The sequence below is a fragment of the Vombatus ursinus genome, unplaced genomic scaffold (assembly GCF_900497805.2).
Source record: "Vombatus ursinus unplaced genomic scaffold, bare-nosed wombat genome assembly UNPS02014825.1, whole genome shotgun sequence".
In the NCBI taxonomy this organism is placed as follows: Eukaryota; Metazoa; Chordata; class Mammalia; order Diprotodontia; family Vombatidae; genus Vombatus; species Vombatus ursinus.
The window spans coordinates 6,946,673-6,968,987 of NW_020954603.1; the positions used below are offsets into that span (position 1 = coordinate 6,946,673).

The window sequence follows — 22,315 nt, forward strand, 5'->3', positions numbered from 1 at the left end:
AAGCCTGAGGGGGGGATGGGGGAGGGGGCCATACCTTGGAGGCTGCTGAAGTTCTTGATCCCCTCAGCGGCAGCTTGCTGGGCTTTGTTCACAAAGGTCTCCAGGTCGTAGTCTGGCTGCTCCGTGGTCTCCAGTAGCTCGATCCAGTTAGACCACTTCTGCAGGGACATAGGAAGAGGGGACCACAATGGACCTTACTCCATTCTCTGCCCCGTGAGCCTAGGGCAGTCTTGCCTGGGAAGAGGGCCAGTGTGTCTGGTAGGGGCCCTTAGGAAGTCAACAGCACCTCCTGCCCACGCCCTACACCAGCCCAGGCCTCAGCCTGTCCCTGCCACCATCCTGACAGCGTTAGGTGGCCTCTCCCGCTCAGTTAAGCAGAGCTACCTGCAGAAATTGTGGAGCCTGGGCCTGGGGGAGCAGCTGGGCCTTAGAGGGCCTGACTCCATGGGGTTAACTCAAAGTCAGAAGCGGAGGAAGAAGACTGCAGCACAATTGGGCCCTCTCCAGGCAGTCTCAAAAGAACCAAGAGTCCCTCACAGCAACTAAGAGAAATGCTTCTAACCAAGCCTGAACATCAGGGGCAGAACAGGAAGAGAGGCCCACCTGCTGGGGAGGCCACGGAAAAGGCCTCCTGTGCCTTGCGGGCCCTGATGTGGAGGGCTTTTGTCTCAAGGAAGGATGGAAGCCCCACTGTCCATGCAAACAGATCCCTGCCACCTGCCGGCCCTTCCTGGTGATCCAGGAGGGGACTATACCACCAGACAGGTGCTGACTTTGAGCCTCTGCAGGAGAAACTGATGACTAGGGGCGGACAGGGGATGGCTTCATTTCTGCTGCTCATTGTCGGTAAGGGCTTCAGAAGAGAAAGAAATTTCTGGGAAGGGAATGGCTGCCTAGGATGTCCAAGCATGCATCTTCAGGCTCAAGGCTTGGGCAGGAATGCCCCTAAAAAACAGTGTGGTGGTAGGGGAACAAGAAACTTGCCTGGCATTTTCTCAATCTGTCAAGAAGGGGACTTAAAAGGAGAGGAGGGCTGCCCCTTGCTGCCTGGACTGGTGCCTCAGACTTGTGAGGAGGGTCCATCATGGGCGCAGATAGTTCCCTGCATGATTCAGGGCACAGAGAACTTAATGTGCCCTGCCAAGGATTCGGAGGCAGTGACGGTTTCTGGGAGGGTAGAAGGGACCTGAGAGGCTTCCAGTCTGAGCTGGGTCAAAACAACAGTCACTTCCCACAACATCCCCAGCCTATCATGGAAGACGTGCCCACCACCTCATCAGGAAGCCCTCTCCACTCTGAGAAAGCACTTCCTGACACCAGGATGAAACCTGGCTTTTTGCAGATTCTTCCCAACTGCTTTGGGACCCCACAGGACACGGATCACAGCTACTCCACAAGGGTTTGACCTCCAGGATGTAGAACTCCAAACTCCCTCAGCCCACAAGCCCCCTCTCTGCTTCTTCAGCATCACGCTAGGAAGTCAGGCTTCACTCTTCTCTCTCAGGATCCTGGGATTCTCCTAGAGGAATGGGCCAGGTCCCACAGCACAGGGTCTGCCCCACGGACCTCTCTCTTGTCCTTTCCCACGAGAAGGAAGGCCATCTATGGCAAACTCTCCACTCTGCTTATGCCCTGGCTCTCATCCCAGGCATTCCTATCTCCAATTTCTCTTCATGCACTGGCTCTGCCAAGTGGCCTAGACAAATTCCCCATCTCCCTTCTTAATAAGCTTCCACTTTCCCCGGCCAATTCCTCAACCAATCATTTCATATTTCTTCTTGCTGCTGCAGTCACAGAATCTGAAAGATGGAAGAGATCTCAGAGGTCTTAAGCCCAACCTTCTTTGGACAGAGAGGAACTGAGGCCCAGAGGGGAAGTGACTCACCCCCGGCTATAGGGGTATTGGTACCAGAACCAAGTACTCTGGCTCCCAATGCCCCATGCTGCCTCTGCCACCTATTGAGGGAGCCTGTTCCATTTTGTCTATTTGGGAGGTTAGATGGCCAACTTTATTAAGCATGTGATTTTATCAGATCATTATTCTGGAGTTAGCAGAAACCTTTTAGATCATCTTATCCTATCCTCTTCTCAAGCCTGTTCCATTTTAGAAAGACTCTCCTCGTTAGCAAGTTTTCTCCCCAATGTTAAGCTTAAATTGGTTTCCCTTCGATATCCTCCCATCTTTGCTCCTGGCTCTGCCCTCCAAGGCCAATGGAAGAGGTCTCATCCCTCTGCCACACAAGGGCCCTTGAGACACTAGAAGACGGCTGTCATGGGACACCATGTTGAGTCAACTGAGGGCTAAACATGCTCAGTTCTTTCAACTGATCCTAATATGACCAAGTCTCAAGATGCTCTCCTCACTGTCCTTCTTGGGCCTGACCACAATCCTCCAGATGAGTTCTGACCAGGACAGAGCCCCAGTCTTTCTCTCTTGTTGTAGCACAAGATCCCATGAACTTTCTACGTGGCCCTATCATTCCTGTCCACTCGAGAGCTAGATAGTGATATCCCTCTGCCCCAGAGAGATGGTGAATTTAGTCCCCAGGCAAAGCACAGGTGTGAGCAGGCAGCATTGTTCCTTTGAGCCTGCAGAACCTTCCAGATAGCTGATGGGCTGAGGCTAGACAGTCACTGTCTACAGGCACTCCACCTAGGAGCAACTCTGCAGCTGTGTTGTCTAGATCCAAACCAGGGTCTTTAGCCTGGAAATCCAGGGAGAGATGGTAGGCTGAGCCAATATAATAAAAATGACATTACCACCTAAATTAATTTCAGTGCCACACCAAACAAGCTACCAAAGAATTACTTCATAGAGTTAGAAAAAATGATGATAAAATTCATGTGGAGAAACAAAAGATCAAGAATATCAAGGGAATCAATTTTTTTAAAAAAATGGGCAGAAAAGGGGCCTGGCAGTACCAGATCTCAAACTATACTACAAATTTGTAATTGTCTAATTAATTTGGTGGTGGTATTGTTCAGTTATTTTAGTTGTGTCCAACCATGACCCTATTTGGAGTTTTCTTGGCAAAGATTCTGGAGTGGTTTGCCATTTCCTTCTCCAGCTCATTTTACAGATGAGGAAACTGAGGCAGACAGGGTTAAGTGACTTGCCCAGGGTCCCACAGCTAGTAAGTGTCTGAGGAAAGATTTGAACTCAGGAAGATGAGTCTTCCTCACTTTGGACCTGGCACTCTATCCACTGTGCCACCAAATTGCTTAAACAGTTTAGTAGTGGGTAAGAAATAGAGAAGTTAATCAGTAAACTAGATTAGGTATACAATACACAGAAGTAAATGAGCACAGCAACCTAGCATTTAATAAACCTAAAGATCCTAGTGACTGGGGAAAAACTCACTATTCAATAAAAACTGCTGGGAAAATTGTAAAGCAGTCTGGTAGAAATTGGTATAGAGCTGGAAGAAAATAGGTATGGATCAACTTCTCACACATCTCAAAATAAACTCCAAAGAGGTACATGATATAGACATAAAGAGTGGCATCATAAGCAAATTAGTGGAACACGGAAGAAATGACCTGTCAGATCTGTGGATAGGGAAGAGTTCAGAACCAAACAAAAGACAGTATAGATAATTTTGATACATAACATTAAAAGTTTTTGCAAACAAAACCAGTATAGCTAAAATTAGAAGAAAAACAGGAAATATGAAGACTCTGATAAAGTTCTCATTTCTCAGATATATAGGGAACTAGTTAAAATTTAAAGTAATTCTTCAATTGATACATGGTCAAATGATATGAATAGACATTTTTCAGAGACAGAAATCTAAGCTGTATAAAAAAAGCTCTTAATCAATGGTATCAAACTCAAATAGAAACTGATTCTTATGGGCCGCATTTGTTGTTGTTCAGTTGTGTCCAACTCTTCATGACCCCAATTTGAGGTTTTTTAGGCAAAGGTACCAGAGTAGTTTAATATTCCTTCTCCATTTTACAGATGAGGAAACTGAGGTACACAGGGTAAAGTGACTTGCCCAAGGGTCACACAGCTAGTAAGTGTTTGAAGCCACATTTGAACTCAGGAAGATGAGTCTTCCTGACTCTGGGCCCAGCACTCTTTATCTATTGCACCACATAGCTGGGCTGATTAGTGACTTGGAAAACCACAAATTAACATTATCTGTGTTGTGTTGTGTTGTATTTTTTGGGGGATGTTAAATATTTCCCAATTACATTTTAATCTGCTTCGAGGAGTATTCTGCTGGTATGCCATAAGTTTAACATCTCTGCTTTAAATCACTAATAAGTAGAGAAATGCAAATTAAAACAACTTGGAGGTACTACCTCACAACCCTCCATCTGAAAGGAGCTGAAGAAAGCAAAAGGAAAGGAAAAGCAGGCAACCTAGAGTTGCCCCAGAGTTCCAGCCTTGCTGATTCCAGCCCAACACTAGGTAAGCTGCCAAAATCCTACAGCTTCCAATTGCCAATATTGGAGGCCCCAGCACACAAAGCCAGTGACCAAGACCTAGGCTCCCAACACAAAAAGCTTGGGTCAGTGCCCTCTGCTCCCCAGCAGGAGAGCTCAATTTCTTTAAAGGCCAGGGAATAAGCAAATACCATGAGCAAAAAGGAACGTACCATAGATTCATATTATGAGAAGAGTGAAGATCAAGGGAGAAATTCTGAAGAGGACAACATTGTCAACAAACCCACATCTGGAACCTCAAAAGGAAATATGAACTAGTCTGAAGCCCAAAAAACCTTCTTAGAAGAGCTCAAGAAGGATTTTAAAAGTCAAATGAGAGAAGTAGAAGAGTACTTAAAAAATACAATTGGCTAACTGGAAAAAAAGTACACTGAAGAGAACAAATCCCTAAAAAATACAAATGGTCAAATGAGGAAGGAGGTACAAAATCTAATAGATGAAAACAATTTGTTAAAAATTAGAACAGGGCAAATGGAAGCTAATGACTCTATGAGAGAGCAAGAATCAGTCAAACAGAAACAAAAAAATGAAAAAACAGATGAAAATGTAAAATATCTCATTGGTAAAACAACTGACCTGGAAGATCCATACAGGAGAGACAATTTAAAAATTATTGATCTATCTGAAAATCACGATGAAAAAAAGAGCCTAGACAGTATCTTTCAGGAAATAAATCATAAAGGAAAATTGCCCTGAGGTCCTAAAACCAGAGGGTAAAATAGCCATAGAAAGAATCCATGAATCACCTCCTGAAAGAGATCCCAAATTGAAAACACCAAGGAATATAGTAGCTAAGTACCAAAATTACCAGGTCAAAGAGAAAATACTGCAAACAGCCAGAAAGAAACAATTTAAATATCATGAAACCTCAGTCAGGATTACCCAGGGCCTTGCAGCTTCTACATTAAAAGACCGTAGGGCATAGAACATGATATTCTGTAAGGCAAAGGAGCTTGGATTACAATCAATGATCAACTACCCAGTGAAAATAAGCATGATCTTTTAGGGGAGGAGATGGATATTCAACGAAATAGGGAACTTCCAAACCTTCCTTATAAAAAGACCAGAGCTCCACAGAAAATTTGATCTTCAAGTACAAGACTCAAGAGAGACATTAAAAGGTAAATGGGACAGAAAGACACAATATGTTGTTAATAAGGGCAAACTGTTTACATCCCTACAAGGGAAGATGACACTTGTAACTTGTGAGAACTGTATTGTTATTACATAGTGTTAAAGGAGTATACATAAAGGGGGTGGATATAAGTTGACTTTGATGTAATGATAAAAAAAAAATCTAATCAAGTGGGTTAAATGGATCCAAGTAAGTGGATTAATCTGATCTAAGAAAATGTACTGAGAGAAAAGAAAAGGAGGAGGCAGACAAGGGTAAATTACATTACAGGAAAAGACACAAAAACCTATTAGAGCAGAGGGAAAGAAGGGAGGGGGATGAGCATTGTTTGAACCTTACTCTCATCAGATTTGACTCAAGAGGGGAATAACATAATCTGTTAGGTATAGAAATCTAACATGCCCTATAGGCAGTAGGAAGGAAAAGGGGAAAGAAAAGGGAGGGGGGATAGAAGGGAAGGAAGAAGCAGTAAGGGTAAAGGGGAAGAAAAGGGATGGGACTAATAGAAGGAAGGCAGGACTGAGGGAGGCGGTGGTCGAAAGCAAAACACTAATGAGGAGGCAAAAGGAGAAAGCAGAAAGAAAAGCATAAATGGAGGAAAAAGGATGGAGAGAAAGACACAGATAGTAATCATAATTGTGAATGTGAATGGGATGAACTCTCCCATAAAACAGAAGAGGATAGCAGAATGGATTAAAAACCATAATCCTACAATATGTTGTTTACAGGAATCACATTTGAAACAGAGGGACACACACATGGTAAAGGTAAAAGGCTGGAGCAGAATATATTATGCTTCAGCTGAAGTAAAAAAAGCAGGAGAAGCAATCCTGATCTCAGACAAAGCAAAAGCAAAAATAGATCTTATCAAAAGAGATAAGGAAGGAAACTACATCCTGCTAAAAGGCACCATAGACAATGAAGTAATATCATTACTAAACATATATGCACCAAATGGTATAGCATCCAAATTCTTAGAGGAGAAGTTCAGGGAGTTACAGGAAGAAATAGACAGCAAAACTATACTAGCGGGGGACCTCAACCTCCCCCTCTCTGAACTAGATAAATCTAACCACAAAATAAACAAGAAAGAAGTTAAGGAGGTGAATAGAACATTAGAAAAGTTAGGTATGATAGTCCTCTGGAGAAAACTGAATGGGGATAGAAAGGAATATACTTTTTTCTCGGCGGTACATGGCACATACACAAAAACTGACCATGTACTAGGGCATAAAAACTCACAATCCAATGCAGAAAGGCAGAAATATTAAATGCATCCTTTTCAGATCATGATGCAATAAAAATTATATGTAATAACGGGCCATGGAAAGATAGACTCAAAAATAATTGGAAACTAAATAATCTAATCCTAAAAAATGATTGGCTCAAACAGCAAACCATAGAAACAATCAATAATTTCATTGAAGAGAATGACAATAATGACACAACATACCAAAACTTCTGGGATGCAGCAAAAGCAGTTCTTAGGGGAAGTTTTATATCTCTAAATGCTTACATAAATAAAACAGAAAAAGAGATCAATGAATTGGGCATACAACTAAAAAAACTAGAAAAAGAACAAATTAAAAATCCTCAATTAAACACCAAATTAGAAATATTGAAGACCAAAGGTAAAATTAAGAAAACTGAAATTAAGAAAACTATTGAATAAATAAAACTAAGAGCTGGCTTTATGAAAAAACCAATAAAATAGATAAACCTTTGGTTAATTTAATTTAAAAAAAAAGAAAGAAAACCAAATTACTAGTATCAAGAATAAAAAAGGTGAATCTATCACCAAGGAAGAAGAAATTAAAACAATAATTAGCAACTATTTTGCCCAATTGTATGCCAATAAATTTGACAATCTTAGTGAAATGGATACGTATTTACAAAAATATAAATTGCCCAGATTAACAGAAGAGGAAGTAAAATACTAAAATAACCCCATCTCAGAAAAAGAAATTGAACAAGCCATTGATGAACTCCCTATGAAAAAATCTCCAGGGCCAGATGAATTTACACGCGAATTCTATCAAACATTTAAAGAGCAATTAATTCCAATACTATATGGACTATTTGGGAAAATAGGTGAAGAATGAGTCTTACCAAATTCTTTTTATGATACAAATATGGTACTGATACCTAAACCAGGAAGAGTCAAAACAGAGAAAGAAAATTATAGACCAATTTCTCTAATGAATATAGATGCAAAAATTTTAAATAAAATATGAGTAAGTAGATTACAGCAACGTATCACAAGAATAATACACTATGACCCGGTAGGATCTATACCAGGAATGCAGGGCTGGTTCAATATTAGGAAAACTATCAGCATAATTAATCATATCAACACCAAAACTAACAGAAACCACATGATCATCTCAATAGATGCAGAAAAAGCTTATGACAAAATATAACACCCATTACAATTAAAAACACTAGAGAGCCTAGGAATAAATGGAGTCTTCCTTAAAATGATAAACAGCATCTACCTAAAACCTTTAGCAAGCATCAGATGTAATGCGGACAAGCTAGAAGCATTTCCAAAAAGATTGGGAGTGAAACAAGGATGTCCATTATCACCACAGTCGTTCAATATCGTACTGGAAACATTAGCTTTAGCAAGTAAGAGGAGAAAAAGAAATCGAAGGTATTAAAATAGGCAAAGATGAAACAAAGCTATCACTCTTTGCAGACGACATGATGATATACTTAGGGAATCCTAGAGAATCAAGTAAAAAACTACTTGAAATAATAACTTTGGCAAAGTTGCAGACTATAAAATAAACCCACATAAATCACCGGCCTTCCTATATATTACCAACAAAGCTCAACAGCAAGAGATAGAAAGAGAAATTCCATTTAAACTTACTGCAGACATTATATAATAAAATATTTAGGAGTCTACCTCCTGAAACCCAGGAACTAGATGAACACAATTACAAAACACTCTTCACACAAATAAAGTCAGATCTAAATAACTGGAGAAACATCAGTTGCTCATGGGTAGGCCGAGCTAATATAATAAAAATGACAATTCCACCTAAGCTAATTTACTTATTCAGTGCCATACCAATCAAACCACCAAAAAATTATTTTATAGCATTAGAAAAAATAATAACAAGATTCATTTGAAAGAACAAAAGGTCCAGAATATCAAGAGAACTAATGAAAAGAAATGCTGGGGAAGGTGGCCTAGACATTCCAGATCTTAAATTGTATTATAAAGCAGCAATCATCAAAACTGCTTGGTACTGGCTAAGAAATAGAGTGGAGGATCAGTAGAATAGGTTAAGTATGCAGGACACAGTAGTCAATGACCATAGTAATCTATTATTTGATAAACCCAAAGACCCCAGCTTCTGGGATAAGAACCCACTCTTTGAAAAAAACTGCTGGGAAAACTGGAAAAGAGTATGGCAGAAACTAGGCATTGATCAAAATCTCACACCATATACCAAAATAAAGTCAAAATGGATACATGATTTAGATATAAAGGCTGATACTATAAGCAAACTTAAAAGAGCAAGGAATAGTTTGCCTATCAGATTTATGGAGAAAGAAAAATTCATGACCAAACAGGAGATGGAGAACATTATGAAAAGCAAAATGGATAACTTTGATTACATTAAATTGAAAAGTTTTTGCAAAAACAAAGCCAATGTAACTAAGATTAGAAGGAAGGTAGAAAATTGGGAAAGAATTTTTACAACGAGTCTCTCTGATAAGGGCCTCATTTCTAAAACATATAGAGAACTAAGTCAAATTTATAAGAATACAAATCATTCCCCAATTGATAAATGGTCAAAGGATATGAACAGGTAGTTCTCAGATGAAGAAATTAAAGCCATCACAGGCAGTTCTCAGATGAAGAAATTAAAGCCATCTATAGTCATATGAAAAAATGCTCTAAATCACTATCGATTAGAGAAATGCAAATCAAAACAACTCTGAGGTACCACATCACACCTATCCAGATTAGCCAAGATGACAAAACAAGAAAATGATAAATGTTGGAGAAGATGTGGGAAAATTGGAACACTAATGCATTGTTGGTAGAGTTGTGAAATGATCCAACCATTTTGGAGAGCAATTTGGAGCTATGCCCAAAGGGCTATAAAAATGTGCATACCCTTTGACCCAGAAATAGCACTTCTAGGGCTGTATCCCAAAGAGATCACACAAATGGGAAAAGGACACACATATACAAAAATATTTATAGCAGCTCTTTTTGTGGTGGCAAAGAAATGGAAATTGAGAGGATGCCCATCAATTGGGGAATGGCTGAACAAGTTGTGGTATATGAATGTAATGGAATACTATTGTGCTATAAGAAATGATGAGCAGGCAGACTTCAGAAAAACCTGGAAAGACTTGTATGGTCTGTCAGTATACAATAACAGCCACGTTGTGAGATGACTAATATTGATAGACAACCCTTCTCAGCAATACAAGGATCTAAGACATCTCCAAAGGCCTTGTGAAGGAAAATGTTATCCACATCCAAAGAAAGAACTATGGAGTTTGAATGCAGATCGAAGTATACTATTTGCTATTTTTTTTTCCTTCTGTTGAGTTTTGTTTCCTCTTTCTGTTGGTTTCTCCTATTGGTTCTAATTCTTACTTACAACATCACTAATATGAAAATATGTTTAATAGGAATGTATATGTGTAGCCTATATCAGATTGTGTGACATCTTGGGGAGGGTGGTAGAGAGGAAGGGGGAGAAAAAATTTAAACTCAAAAGCATATGGATGTGATTGTTGATAAATCAAAATAAATTAATTAAAAAAAAAAAAAAGACAGGGCAGCTAGGTGGCGCAGTGGACAGAGCACCGGCCCTGAAGTCAGGAGGACCTGAGTTCAAGTTTGGCGTTAGACCAAACACTTGACACTCACTACCTGTGTGACCCTGGGAAAGTCACTTAACTCCAACTGGCCTCCCCGCCCCCGAAAAAGACTCATAAAGTGAAAAGGGGCGGGTGGCATAATTATGCCTCAGATGAACTAAAAAAAAAAAAGCAGGAGGGGAGAATAATAACCTCAGGTAAGGCAACAATAAAATTGGACATAATTTAAAGAGATAAATGTGGAAATTTCAAGAGATAAATATGGAAACTAAAAGGTACTGTAGGAAAACTATTGAATTGTTTGAACCTAGCCCTGCCTTGCTGAGATATCAGATTTGTAACTTAGAGACAAAATTTGTAACACTCAACTCAGGATGCCCAAAAATCCATCTTAGGGATTTGAAGATTACAAGGAATTTCCAACTTCCTGAGGTACACATCTTAATCTTTGCGTCAATGAGCAACTGTTTCCTTGCTCCTTTCTTTGGATTCTATATGTGTAACTCATTGAGATTCAGGGGAATGGGCCACCTTTTTCAGTTCTTCCCTCTGCTGGACAATTTAATAACTTTATTTTTTTTTTAAAGGTAATTGGGGTTAAGTGACTTGCCCAGGGTCACACAGCTAGTAAGTGTCAAATGTTTGGTCTGAGGCCACATTTGAACTCAGGGCCTCCTGACTTCAGGGCCGGTGTTCTATCCACTGTGCCACCTAGCTGCCCCCATAACTTCTTTCTAAAACAATTTTTTTTTTCAATTCTGGGTTTGTTCTGGACCAACAGTATTACTTTTAATAGTTAACAAACTAATTTCAATATTTAATATATATGCACTGAATGGCACAATATCTAAATACTTAATGGAAAGCTAAATAAATAAGTTACAGGGAGAAACAGGTAATCTAAAATAATGGGGGACCTCGCTGAACCGCTTTCAAAACTAGACAACTCTAACCAAAAATAATCAAAAAGGAAGTTAAGAATAGAATGTTAGTATGAATGTTAGAAAATAAATATGTTAGAAAAGTTAGATACGATAGAACTCTAGGGATTATAGAATAGAAAGTGGTACATATGTTTCTAAGCTGTGCATAGCACCTTTACAAGAACTGACTATTAGGGCATACAAACTTCACAAACAAATGCAGAAAAGTTGTAATATTAAACCTCTCTTTAACTGACCATAATGTAATAAAAATCATATTCAATAAAATGCCATTGAAGAAAGGAAAAAAATTAATTGGAAATTAACTTAATCCTAGAGAATTGGTGGGCAAAGAACAAATCAGAGAAACAATCTACAATTTCATTAAAGATAATGACAATACAAACAAAAATTTGTGGGATGCAGCTAAAGCAGTTCTCAGGAGAAAATTTATATCTCTAAACATTTTCATCAATATGAGAGAAAAAACAGATCAATAAATTAGGCATGTAACTAAAAAAAAAAAAAACCTAAACAAATTAACGAGTTTTTTAAAATCTCCAAATACCAAAATAGGAATGCTAAAAATCAAAGGAGATTAACAAAACTGAAAGCAACTCCCCTCCACTGAATTAATAAATAAAACTAGTAGCTTTTTTTTCTGGTGAGAGGAGAATCAAATGGATAAACCATTAACTAATTTGATTTTAAGAAAGAATAAAACCAAATTACCAGTATCAAAAATGAAAAATGAGAATTTATCATAAATAAAGAATAAAAGATCTTCTCATAAACTATTTTACTCAAGTACATGCGAGTAAAAACAACTTAAATGAATATTTATAAAAATATAAAATACCCAAATTAACAGAATAAGAAATAGAATTCTCAAACATTCAATTTCAGAAGAAAAAAGCTGAACAAGCCATAAATGACCTCCTAGAGGAAAAAAAAATCAGGTCCATATGGACTTGAAAGCAAATTCCATCAAAAATTCAAAGAACAATTAATTCCAATGTTACACAAACTATTTGCAAAAATAGGAAAAGAAATTCTACCAAATTACTTCTAATACAAATACAATCCTGATGTTTAAACCAGAGGAAAAAAAATGGAGAAAAAAACCCAAAAAACTATAGACCAAAATCCTCAAAGAACACTGATTACACACTATAACCTGGCTGCATCTATACCAGGAATTCAGAGCTAGTTTACCATCAGTAGGACAAATAAACACAACTGACATGTTAATAACAACAACAAAAATCATACTATTAAGATATGAAGAAAAAGTTTTTGACAAAATGTAACAGCCATTTGTTAAAATACTAGAAAACCTAGGAATACATGGACTTTTCTTTAACATGGTAAATAGTATATATCAAAAACCAAGGACCAGCATCATATGTGACAGGGATAAAGTAGAATCTTTTCCAAAACGATGATGGGTAAAGTAAGGATATTCACTGTTACCACTACTATTTGATAAACACTAGAAATGCCAGCCAGAGCAATAAAGACAAGAAAAAGAAATTAAGAGAATAAACATAGACAAAGACAAAACAAACATCACTTTGAAGATAATAGGATGGTGTACTTATACTTCAAGGCGCTAGGTGGTGCCATAGTGCACAGAGTGCTACATCCTGAGTCAGGAAGACCGCTCTTCCTGAGTTCAAATCCAGCCTCAGACACTTATTGTGTGACCCTGGGCAAGTCACTTCATCTTATTTGCCTCTGTTTCGTCATCTGTAAAATAAGCTGGTGAAGAAATGGCAAAACACTCCAGTACCTTTGCCAAGAAAACCCCAAATGGTTCATAAAGAGTTGGACACGACTGAAAAATGGCTGAACAACAACTTATACTTTGGAGTCTAAGATATACACAGGAATTCTAAGAATGTAACTATAAAACACCATTTACAGAAACAAAGACAGACTGAAATAATTGGAGAAATATTAAGTACTGGTGGCTGAGCCAATATAATAAAAATGGCAGTATCTCCTAATTTAATTTACTTATTCAGTGCCATAACAATCAAACTACCAAAGGAATACTTTATAAAGCTAGAAAAAAATAACTAAATTGATCTGGAGGAACAAAAAGGTCAAGAATCTCAAAGGAAATGATAAAAAAAAGTGGGAAGGAGGGGCAGCTAGGTGGCGCAGTAGATAGAGCTCTGGCCTTAGAGTCAGGAGGACCTGGGTTCAAATCCGGCCTCAGACACTTGAAACTTACTAGCTGTATGACTCTGGGCAAGTCACTTTAACCCCAATTGCCTCACCAAAAAAAAAAAAAGGGTGAAAAAAGTGGGAAGGGAGTCTAGCAGTATCAGATTTCAAACTATACTACAAAGCAGGAGTCAAGATGATTTGGTACTAGTTAAACAGAGAAGCCAATTAGTGGATCAGATGAGGTACACAACATACATAAGAAGCAAACATAGTCACCTAGTGTTTAAACACAAAAGACCCCAGTTACTGAAATAAAGACTCACTATCTGACAAAAACTGCAGGGAAAACTGTATAGCACTCTGGCAGAAATTAAGTTTAGACCAGCATCTCACACCATATACATCAAGATAAGCTTCATGTAAATAATTCCTTAAAAATTAGAATGAAGCAAATGGAAGCTAATGACTCTATGAGAAATCAAGAAATTACAAAACAAAACCAAAAGAATTAAAAAATAGAAGACAATGTGAAATATCTAATTGGAAAAACAACTGACCTGGAAAATAGGTCCAGGGGAGATAATTTAAAAATTATTGGACTACCTGAAAACCATGATCAAAAAAAGGGCCTAGACATCATCTTTCAAGAAATTATCAAGGCAGCTAGGTGGCACAGTGGATACAGCACCAGTCAGGAGGACCTGAGTTCAAATCCAGTCTCAGACCAAACATACTAGTTATGTGACCCTGGGCAAGTCACTTAATCCCAATTGCCTAAAAAAAAACAAACCAAAAACCAAAAACCAAAAACAAGAAATTATCAAGGAAAACTGACCTGATATTCTAGAACCAGACGGCAAAATAGAAATTGAAAGAATCCACCAAACACCTCCTGAAAGAGTTCCCAAAAGGAAAACTCCTAAGAATATTATAGCCAAATTCCACAGTTCCCAGGTCAAGGAGAAAATATTGCAAGCAGCCAGAAAGAAATAATTCAAGTATTGTGGAAACATAATCAGGATAACACAAGATTTAGCAGCTTCTACATTAAGGGATCCGAGGGCTTGGAATATGATATTCCGGAGGTCAAAGGAGCTAGGATTAAAACCAAGAATCACCTACCCAGCAAAACTGAGTATAATCCTTTGGGGGAAATAATGGACATTCAATGAAATAGAAGATTTTCAAATATTCTTGATGAAAAGATCAGAGCTGAATAGAAAATCTGACTTTCAAATACAAGACTCAAGAGAAGCATGAAAAGGTAAATAGGAAAGAGAAATCATAAGGGACTTATTAAAGTTGAACTATTTACATTTCTACATGGAAAGATGATATTTGTAACTTATGAGACCTTTCTCAGTATTAGAGTAGTTGGAGGGAATATATATAAATAAAATTAAGGAGTGAGAGAGAGGATTATACTGGGAGAAAGAGAAAGGGAGAGGTAGAATGGGGTAAATTATCTCACATAAAAGAGGCAAGAAAAAGTTTTTACAGTGGAGGGGAAGAGGGGGGAGGTGAGATTAGATTAATCTTTTTTATTGTAGCCCTATTCCCCTCAACTCTCTTCTCCTTACTCTTTTTTTTTTCACGAATTTGCTTTACTTGACTATGCATATCTGTTACAAGGGTTTTGTTTTTTTTCTTTTCTTTCTTTTTTTTAAATTTTAAAAATTAATTAATTTATTTTTAGTTTTCAACATTCACTTCCGTAAGATTTTGAGTTCCAATTTTTCTCCCCATCTCTTCTCTCCCCCACCCCAAAAATTACTAACCTGGTCATGTTTTACTTGAATCTGGTCATGTCACTAGAGAAATCAAATAGAACAAAGTCCTATGCACGCAAAAATATTTATGGCAGCTTTTTTTGTAGTGGCGAAAAAATGGTAAGCTGTGTTTGTGTGTGTGTGTGTGTGTGTGTGTGTGTGTGTGTGTGTGTCCCCATGCACTCATGCGCGCCCATCAATTGAGGGATGACAGAACAGATTATCATATATGAGTGTGATGGAAAATGATTCTGCTGTAAGAAATGAGGGGGATGGATTTAGAGAAGCTTGGAAGACTTGGATGAACTGATGCAGAAGGAAGGGAGCAAAAGCAGGAGAACAATTTATACTAGAACAACACTGGAAAAACAAACTTTGAAAGACTTAGGAACTCTGATCAACCCCATAACCAACTATGATTCCAGAGGATTCACTCTCCTCAAAAATGATAGGTGAGAGGCAAACACGCAGAACAAGACATACATCTTATGGATGTGGCCAATATGAGAACTGGTTTTGCTTGAATACATGTATTTGTTACAAGGGTTTTGTTCTTTTTTTTTTTCAAGTGGGGAGAGAGAAAAGGTTGGGAGGAAAAAAAATGGTTGACAATTTTTAAGAAACAGCAACTACTATGAACTGGAGAAAACCCAAAGCACTTAAAAGCCAGTCCATTCGACAGAACAGCCCTGTCTGCAGCAGATATGTGCCACATTTTGTACTCACGGTCCACACTTCTCTGCTAACAACAGAAAGGTGGGAGTGGGAGTGGGGTAGTCCCTTCCTTCTCAACAGGTCGAACTACCAGAGATGACCTATGCTCAGTTCAAAAACCAGCACCGCTCCGCCAGGACCACCTGACCACACCGACAGGGTGACTACAACGGCAGCTCAGAGGACATTAGAGACACAGACTCCCCTCCCATCTTGCTGTTTTCCTGGACAAGATGGAAAGACATGGCCTAGATGATGGTACAGTCAAGCAGCTTGGTTGGTGGCTGAATGACTGGATCCCAGATTCCCCTGGGATCTGTGCTTGGCTCTGGGTGGTCGGACATTCTTATCAATGACTTGAGGCCCAGAAACATCTATGGCCACAGCTTGGAGGGAGAGTGAACATACCGTTATGACCAGGTCTGGGCAGGCTAGCACATAGGGCCAAATTCACTAAGGCTAAATTTCACAGGGATAAAATATAAAGTTCTAGCCTTGAGTTTGAAAATAGAAATGTTATAAATACAGAACGGAGTCCCAGCATGGTCAGACAGCAGACTGTTGTGTGCAGGCTTGTGAGGAGCTAATGCTACTTGATGCGGTATGAGGAGAGGCAGTGTCCACAACGTGGGAGAGGTCAGCCCCATCTGTGGTCAGGTCTCAGGGCCGCATTTTGAGAAGGGTGCTGATAAGACTGTGTCTCTAGAACAGCAAATGAGGGAGGGTGGGCTGCCTGTCTGATGACACCTCACCATCCTCTCACTCAGGGCTCTAAAATGTGTGGGTTGGGAGTGGGGAATGGGGGCTTCCACCCCAGACAGCAGGTGGTGAAGCGGTCTGCAGGGGGAGTGAGGGGTGGGGTTGCTGGCAGAGGCAGATGCTGGGAAGAGCTGCCCCTAAGGAGAATGGGGCACAATAGCAGCCAGGCGCCTTGTTTTGGGGTACTGCAAGAAGGGAGCCTGCAGCGGAGCTGTGCCAACTTTGGCCAGGCCAGGGCAGGGGCCCTGAAGACCTGGGTCTCTCACTTTGTGGCTGGGGACACGCTTCCCTGGCTCTAGCCAGGGTGCTCATCTGTAAGACACTGCGAAGTGTCCGACTGTGTCCCTCTCAAGGCTGCTCCGGTGCATACGAGCCTGTCCTCATTCGAGTCAGGACTTCCCATGCCCAGGGCCCAGTTCTTGTGGCGGCACTGGCCTGGCTGGCCTTCTCAATACCTGAACGATCTCCTTGAGCTCCTCTATGGCCTTCTCCTCGAGCTCCCCGATCTGGGTCATGGCCTCCTGGAAGCTGGACATCTGGGATGAGAGCTCCTCTTCATCCTTGGACAGCTGGCCATGCCAAGCAGAGGACCCCGCTGAAATCCAGGCTCTGGCCGGCCGGCCCAGCCCACCCTTTCTCTCCCCCTTCTGTTCTGTAAGCCCCACTGTCTGGCTTCGCTTACGCCATGGGAGTGACTGGCGCCGTCAGAGTTGGGCTCCAGCTCGTCCCCCTCCGTCTCCATCTGGGTCTGCAGTTCCCCATTCCCACCGTTGTGAGGACTCAGCTCTTTGACCCTGGGCAGGTGGGAAGGACAGAAGAAAGGAAGTCAGGCCTGGGCTCCTCCCAGGCCGGCCCCTAGACGGTGGTGGGGGAAGTGGGCCAGGCCTGGCACCTCCCCCCTTTCCCACCCCAGCCCCGCCTGCCCCACAACACCAGAGAAGTCTTGCCCCACGTACCCGCTCTGTCCCGCGCTCGCCCACTGCCTTTGTACCTGTCTGCATATCTCAAGGTGTTTAGAGTATATTCACAGGAGCTCATCCCTGGGGAGATCATGGCGATCTGGGGAGGGAGACACGGCCCCAGTTGCTGAGTGGACTGGGGCTCCCTCGTAGGGTGAGAACTGGGCCCGGTTACCCGCGTGCAGGGGCTGTCCCATCCACCCCCATCTTCCCGAGACAGGCTGAGACCTGGCATTCCAGTTTAGTGGCCTCTGTCTCTTTTCACGGTTTTTACAAGACAGCACAATCTTTCTTTGTACCCATCCCTCCCTTGTTTCTGAGGAACTCTTGGAATAACCAGGATCCTGGTGGGTCAGAAAGAAGCCCAGAGCCCAGAGAGGCTCCCTTGGAGCAGGATGCTCAAGGGACCTGGAGGACTTGGGGGGGGGGGGGCCAGCAGCAAGCAGGTGAGGCTGCCCGAGGCGCTGAGGCTGCAGGTCACGCCCAGGGCTGGAGCTCGGCCCCTGACCTTCCCTTGCTTCCCAGAGCAGGAAAGGTTTCAAGCTGTGGGGGCAGGGCTTTGGGCACCCCCGTGGTCAGTGTCCATGGGCCAGGCACCTGGAGCACATCTGGACCTTACCATGCAGGTCCGTGAATTCTCCCCAATGAAGGAGTCCCTGAGCACTTGGGTCAGCTTGCTTTCCCGGAATGGTGTGTGCGACTTATTCTGCCCCAGAGCCCGAATACATTCCTGTAGGGCAGAGGGAGCCGCTGAGGTCCTGGGGCCCAGCACCCAGCCTCTCCGAAGGGGCCCCACCGCCCTGGCCTCTGGCCTCTACCTTCAAGGCCAGCAGGCTCTTGTTGATCTCAGCCCCTTCCATGCGAGTCTGCCGGTCGGCACTGGACGTGTCAGCCCCTCGCTCATTCCCGGCCAGATCCACCAGGGAGAACTTGCCATGTAGCTTCCCCTTGGCCCGGAGCAGGATCTGGAAGCAGGCATGGGATCGGGAAGAGCTGGCGTTGGCAAACGTCTGCCCCGAGGTCCTAGGGCACAGGGAGGGGCACGTTAGAGGGCGCCCCTGCCTGAGCCGCCTTCCGCAGGGGTGCTCAGGAAGAGAGGCAGAGACAGCCACAGCAGGCTCCGGCGTCCGGCCGCATGGCAGCCCCTGCCGGACGAAGGAGGCCAGGGCCATGGCAGTGAACCCTCAGGCCTCAGTACATTCCCATGTTGTTTATCCTGTGACATCCAGCCCCTTGACCCCTCAGTTCTCTCCCAGCATCACCCCTCCACTAGCCACCCTCTCCTCTTCTCCCATCTTGACCCCTTGGTGAATCAGTTCAACTCTAATTGACCAACCCTCACTTATATTGCCCATTACACCCAGCCATGCCTCAGCCTTGGATTACTCCCACCACATGCTGCTGAATGAAGGCAGAGAAACTCACCCATTCTACCTGGGCCTGTAATAAGTGTAAACCTCAACTGGGCCCTCTCTGCTGCTTGGCAGTCCTGCTATTCCTTATCAACACCCTCTCCCACTCTCCACAGAAGCCTTTCCAAACCTTCTCATCCCTCCTCCAACCTTCTCAGATGAGAAACCTGCCTCATGTTACACAAAAAGGTGACGCCACTCGCCATGAGCTCCCTCCTCCCCCCTCTTCCTCATCTTCTATCATGCCAATGCCTTCTGCCACTCTCCTCCTTCACGTCTGTCCCACATGAAGAGGTGGTCTTCCCCTACCATGGCTGAGCCCTCTACCTGCTCCCAGTCCATCCCGTCTCCTCCAGCACGCCAACCCCTCTGCCATCTTGACACTCTCATTTATCTTCAATCTCTCCCATTTTACTGGTTCCTTCCCCACTGCCCAAAAACATGTTTATTTCTCCCTGAAAAAACCCTCCCTTGATCCTTCCATCCCTATCATTCTATATCCCTTCTGCCCTTAGTGCTGCTTCAAAAGGCATCTACAACTGGGGCTTCCTCTTTCTTTCCTCTCACTGTCTTCTCAACCCCTTACAATCCAGCTTCTGACCGCATCATTCCACTGAAACTGCTCTCTCTGAAGTTATTAATGACCTCCTAGCTGCCAAATCCAGTGGCCTTTTTCCCGTTCTCATTCTCCTTGCCCTCCATGTGGCTTCTGACAGCCGATCACTCTCTCCCCCATGACACTCTCTTCTTGCCAGGTTTTCAGGCCACCTCCCCTCCCTCTCCCCTGGTTCTCCCACCTCTCTGCCTGCTCCTTCTCAAGTCTCCTTTGCTGAATCCTGTTCCAGATCACACCCTCTACCTATACGTGTCCCTCAGGGTTCTGTCCCGGGCCCCCTCACCTTCTCCCTCTATACCCTGTCACTTGGTGACCCATGAGCTCCCGTGGATTTCATGACCATCTCTATGCCGGTGATCCTCCAGTCTACCTCTCCTGTCTAATCTCTCTGCTGACCTCGAGTCTCACATCACCAAGTGCCTTTCAGACATACCAAACTGGATATCCGATAGACCTCTTAAACCTGACCTGTCCAAATCGCAAACTCATTTTCTTTCCCCTTAAACCCTCACCAGCTTCTAAATTCCCTTATTACTCACGGAGCACACTACCACCCCCTCAGTCTCCCTAAGCTGGCAGCCTGGTGTCATCCTGGATCCCTCGTTCTCACTGACTCCCCCCAAATCCAATCTACTGACAAGTCCTGTGGATTTCACCTTTGTGGCATCTCTCCAACACGCCCCTTCCTCTCCTCTGACACTGCAGGTGCCACTCCATCCCCCTCCCCTTTTACAGGCCTTCAGCACTTCACACCTGGACTATTGCGCCAGCCTGGGGCTGGGTCTGCCAGCTTTAGGTCTCTGCCCATTCTGGTCCATCCTCCATTTAGCTACTAAAGTGATTCTCCTAAAGCATAGACCCAATTATGTCATCTCCTCACTCAGTAACTCAAATGGCTCCCTGTTGCCTTCAAGATCAAATACAAGATGTCCTGTCTGGTGTTCAAAGCCCTTCACAAGCTGTTTCCTCCCCTCCCCTCCCACTTTCCAGTCTTCCACTTTACTCCTTCTTCCCTGTATTTTTAGCCTCCTGGCTGTGTCCTGGCCTTCTCCATACAGACCCTGCATCTCCCAGCTCCGGGCCTTTTCTCTGGCTATGCCCCCTGCCTGGAATGCTCTCCCTCCTCCTCTCCGCCTCCTGGCTTCCCCGGCTTCCTTCACATTCTGGCTAAAGTCCTACCTTCTACACAAGTCTTTTCCCATCTGTCTTATTTCCACTGCCTTCTCTCTGTTGGTCATTTCCTATCTATCCTGCACATGACTTGCTTTGTATATTTGTTTACATGTTGTCTCCTCCTTTAGAGTGTAAGCTCTGGAGGGCAGCTAGGTGGTGCAATGGATAGAGCACCGGCACTGAAGTCAGGAGGACTCAAGTTCAAATCCAGCCTCAGACCACACACTTGACACTTACTAGCTGTGTGACCCTGGGCAAGTCACTTAACCCCAATTGCCTAAAAAAAAATTTAAAAAATAGAGTGTAAGCTCCGTGGGGGCAGGAGCTGGCTTTTGTCTTTCTTTATATGTCTAGTGCTTGGCACAGTAGGTGCTTAATGAATGCTTGACTGAGCTGCCTGCCTACCCCATGAAAGTCAGGGGAGATTCCCCATGACTGTTTAACTCCAGTGCCAAGTGCAGCAGCAGCAGATGACAGAATGCAATGAGAAGGGAGACTCAGGCCCCATCACTGCTCCTCCATGGCTCCTCCCAGCTCTTCGTTGCCACATGATTAACAGGGCCTTCTCACCTGCAGGCGCTGCCCGTCTCAATCATCCTGATGACATCGTCAGCTGAGTTCACCAGGTGCTCCTGCAGCCCCACCACCTGCACCTGCTGCTTGCCATCTTCTAGTACTCTAAGCTTGGCCTTCTTGTTCAGGAGGTCAAAGAGCTACAGTGGGGAAGGCAAAGGGGGCCCAGCTGGCAGAGGTGACCATGGGCACCACAAAGGGGGCCCAGCTGGCAGAAGTGGCCCATGGCACCACATCTTCCTCCCTCTCCCCTCACCACTCCCCTTCCTCCAGGGTGCTGGGAGCACATGATCCTCTAGAGAAAGAAGCTGGGTCAGAAACAAGGACACCTGGGGAGAAAACCCCGACTAGGAAAGCTAGGTGCCAGGCCAGCAAAGAGGTTACTTGACAAATGAACAGCTCTTTGGGGCACTGGGACTGTCTGGAGTCCTGGCCTGAGCCCCAAGCTCAGGGAGCTGAGAGATGAGCTGGTCTCTCAGGGGCTGCTTGACTAGGTGACCTCCTCTCAGCTCAACACTGATAGGAAGGGATAGAGGGATTGAGCAGAACAGGGTCCCCTGACCCAATTCCATCCCCATCTACTGACCTTCCCATTGTAGATCTCAAAGAAGGTCACGTAGACTTCGAGGCCAAGGGTTTTGTATCGGGGCTGATTCTTTAGCAAGAAGACATCTCGTGCTAGAGGGAAGACAGGGAGGCAGGAAGGAGGGATGTCCTGGGAGCAGCCTTCACTCCTGTCTCTAAGTAGGAGGGGGAGGGAAGCCCTGGGCTAGTAGGGGGAGGGAGTTCAGCTTGGCCATA

General features: G+C 43.2%; 1 protein-coding gene across 2 annotated transcripts in view; it reads right to left on the minus strand.

Moving 5' to 3' along the window:
* Positions 1-22,315, minus strand: part of KIF2C (kinesin family member 2C) — a 41,291-nt gene that overhangs the window by 857 nt on the left and 18,119 nt on the right. For both annotated transcript variants that reach the window (XM_027838065.1, XM_027838064.1), the window contains exons 13-20: positions 22,101-22,192; positions 21,512-21,654; positions 18,559-18,763; positions 18,360-18,470; positions 17,773-17,840; positions 17,464-17,575; positions 17,237-17,350; positions 35-158 (exon numbers count right to left, since the gene is read on the minus strand). In XM_027838065.1, coding sequence (XP_027693866.1) covers positions 35-158; positions 17,237-17,350; positions 17,464-17,575; positions 17,773-17,840; positions 18,360-18,470; positions 18,559-18,763; positions 21,512-21,654; positions 22,101-22,192 — 969 coding nt within the window. The remainder of the gene's footprint in view (positions 1-34; positions 159-17,236; positions 17,351-17,463; positions 17,576-17,772; positions 17,841-18,359; positions 18,471-18,558; positions 18,764-21,511; positions 21,655-22,100; positions 22,193-22,315) is intronic.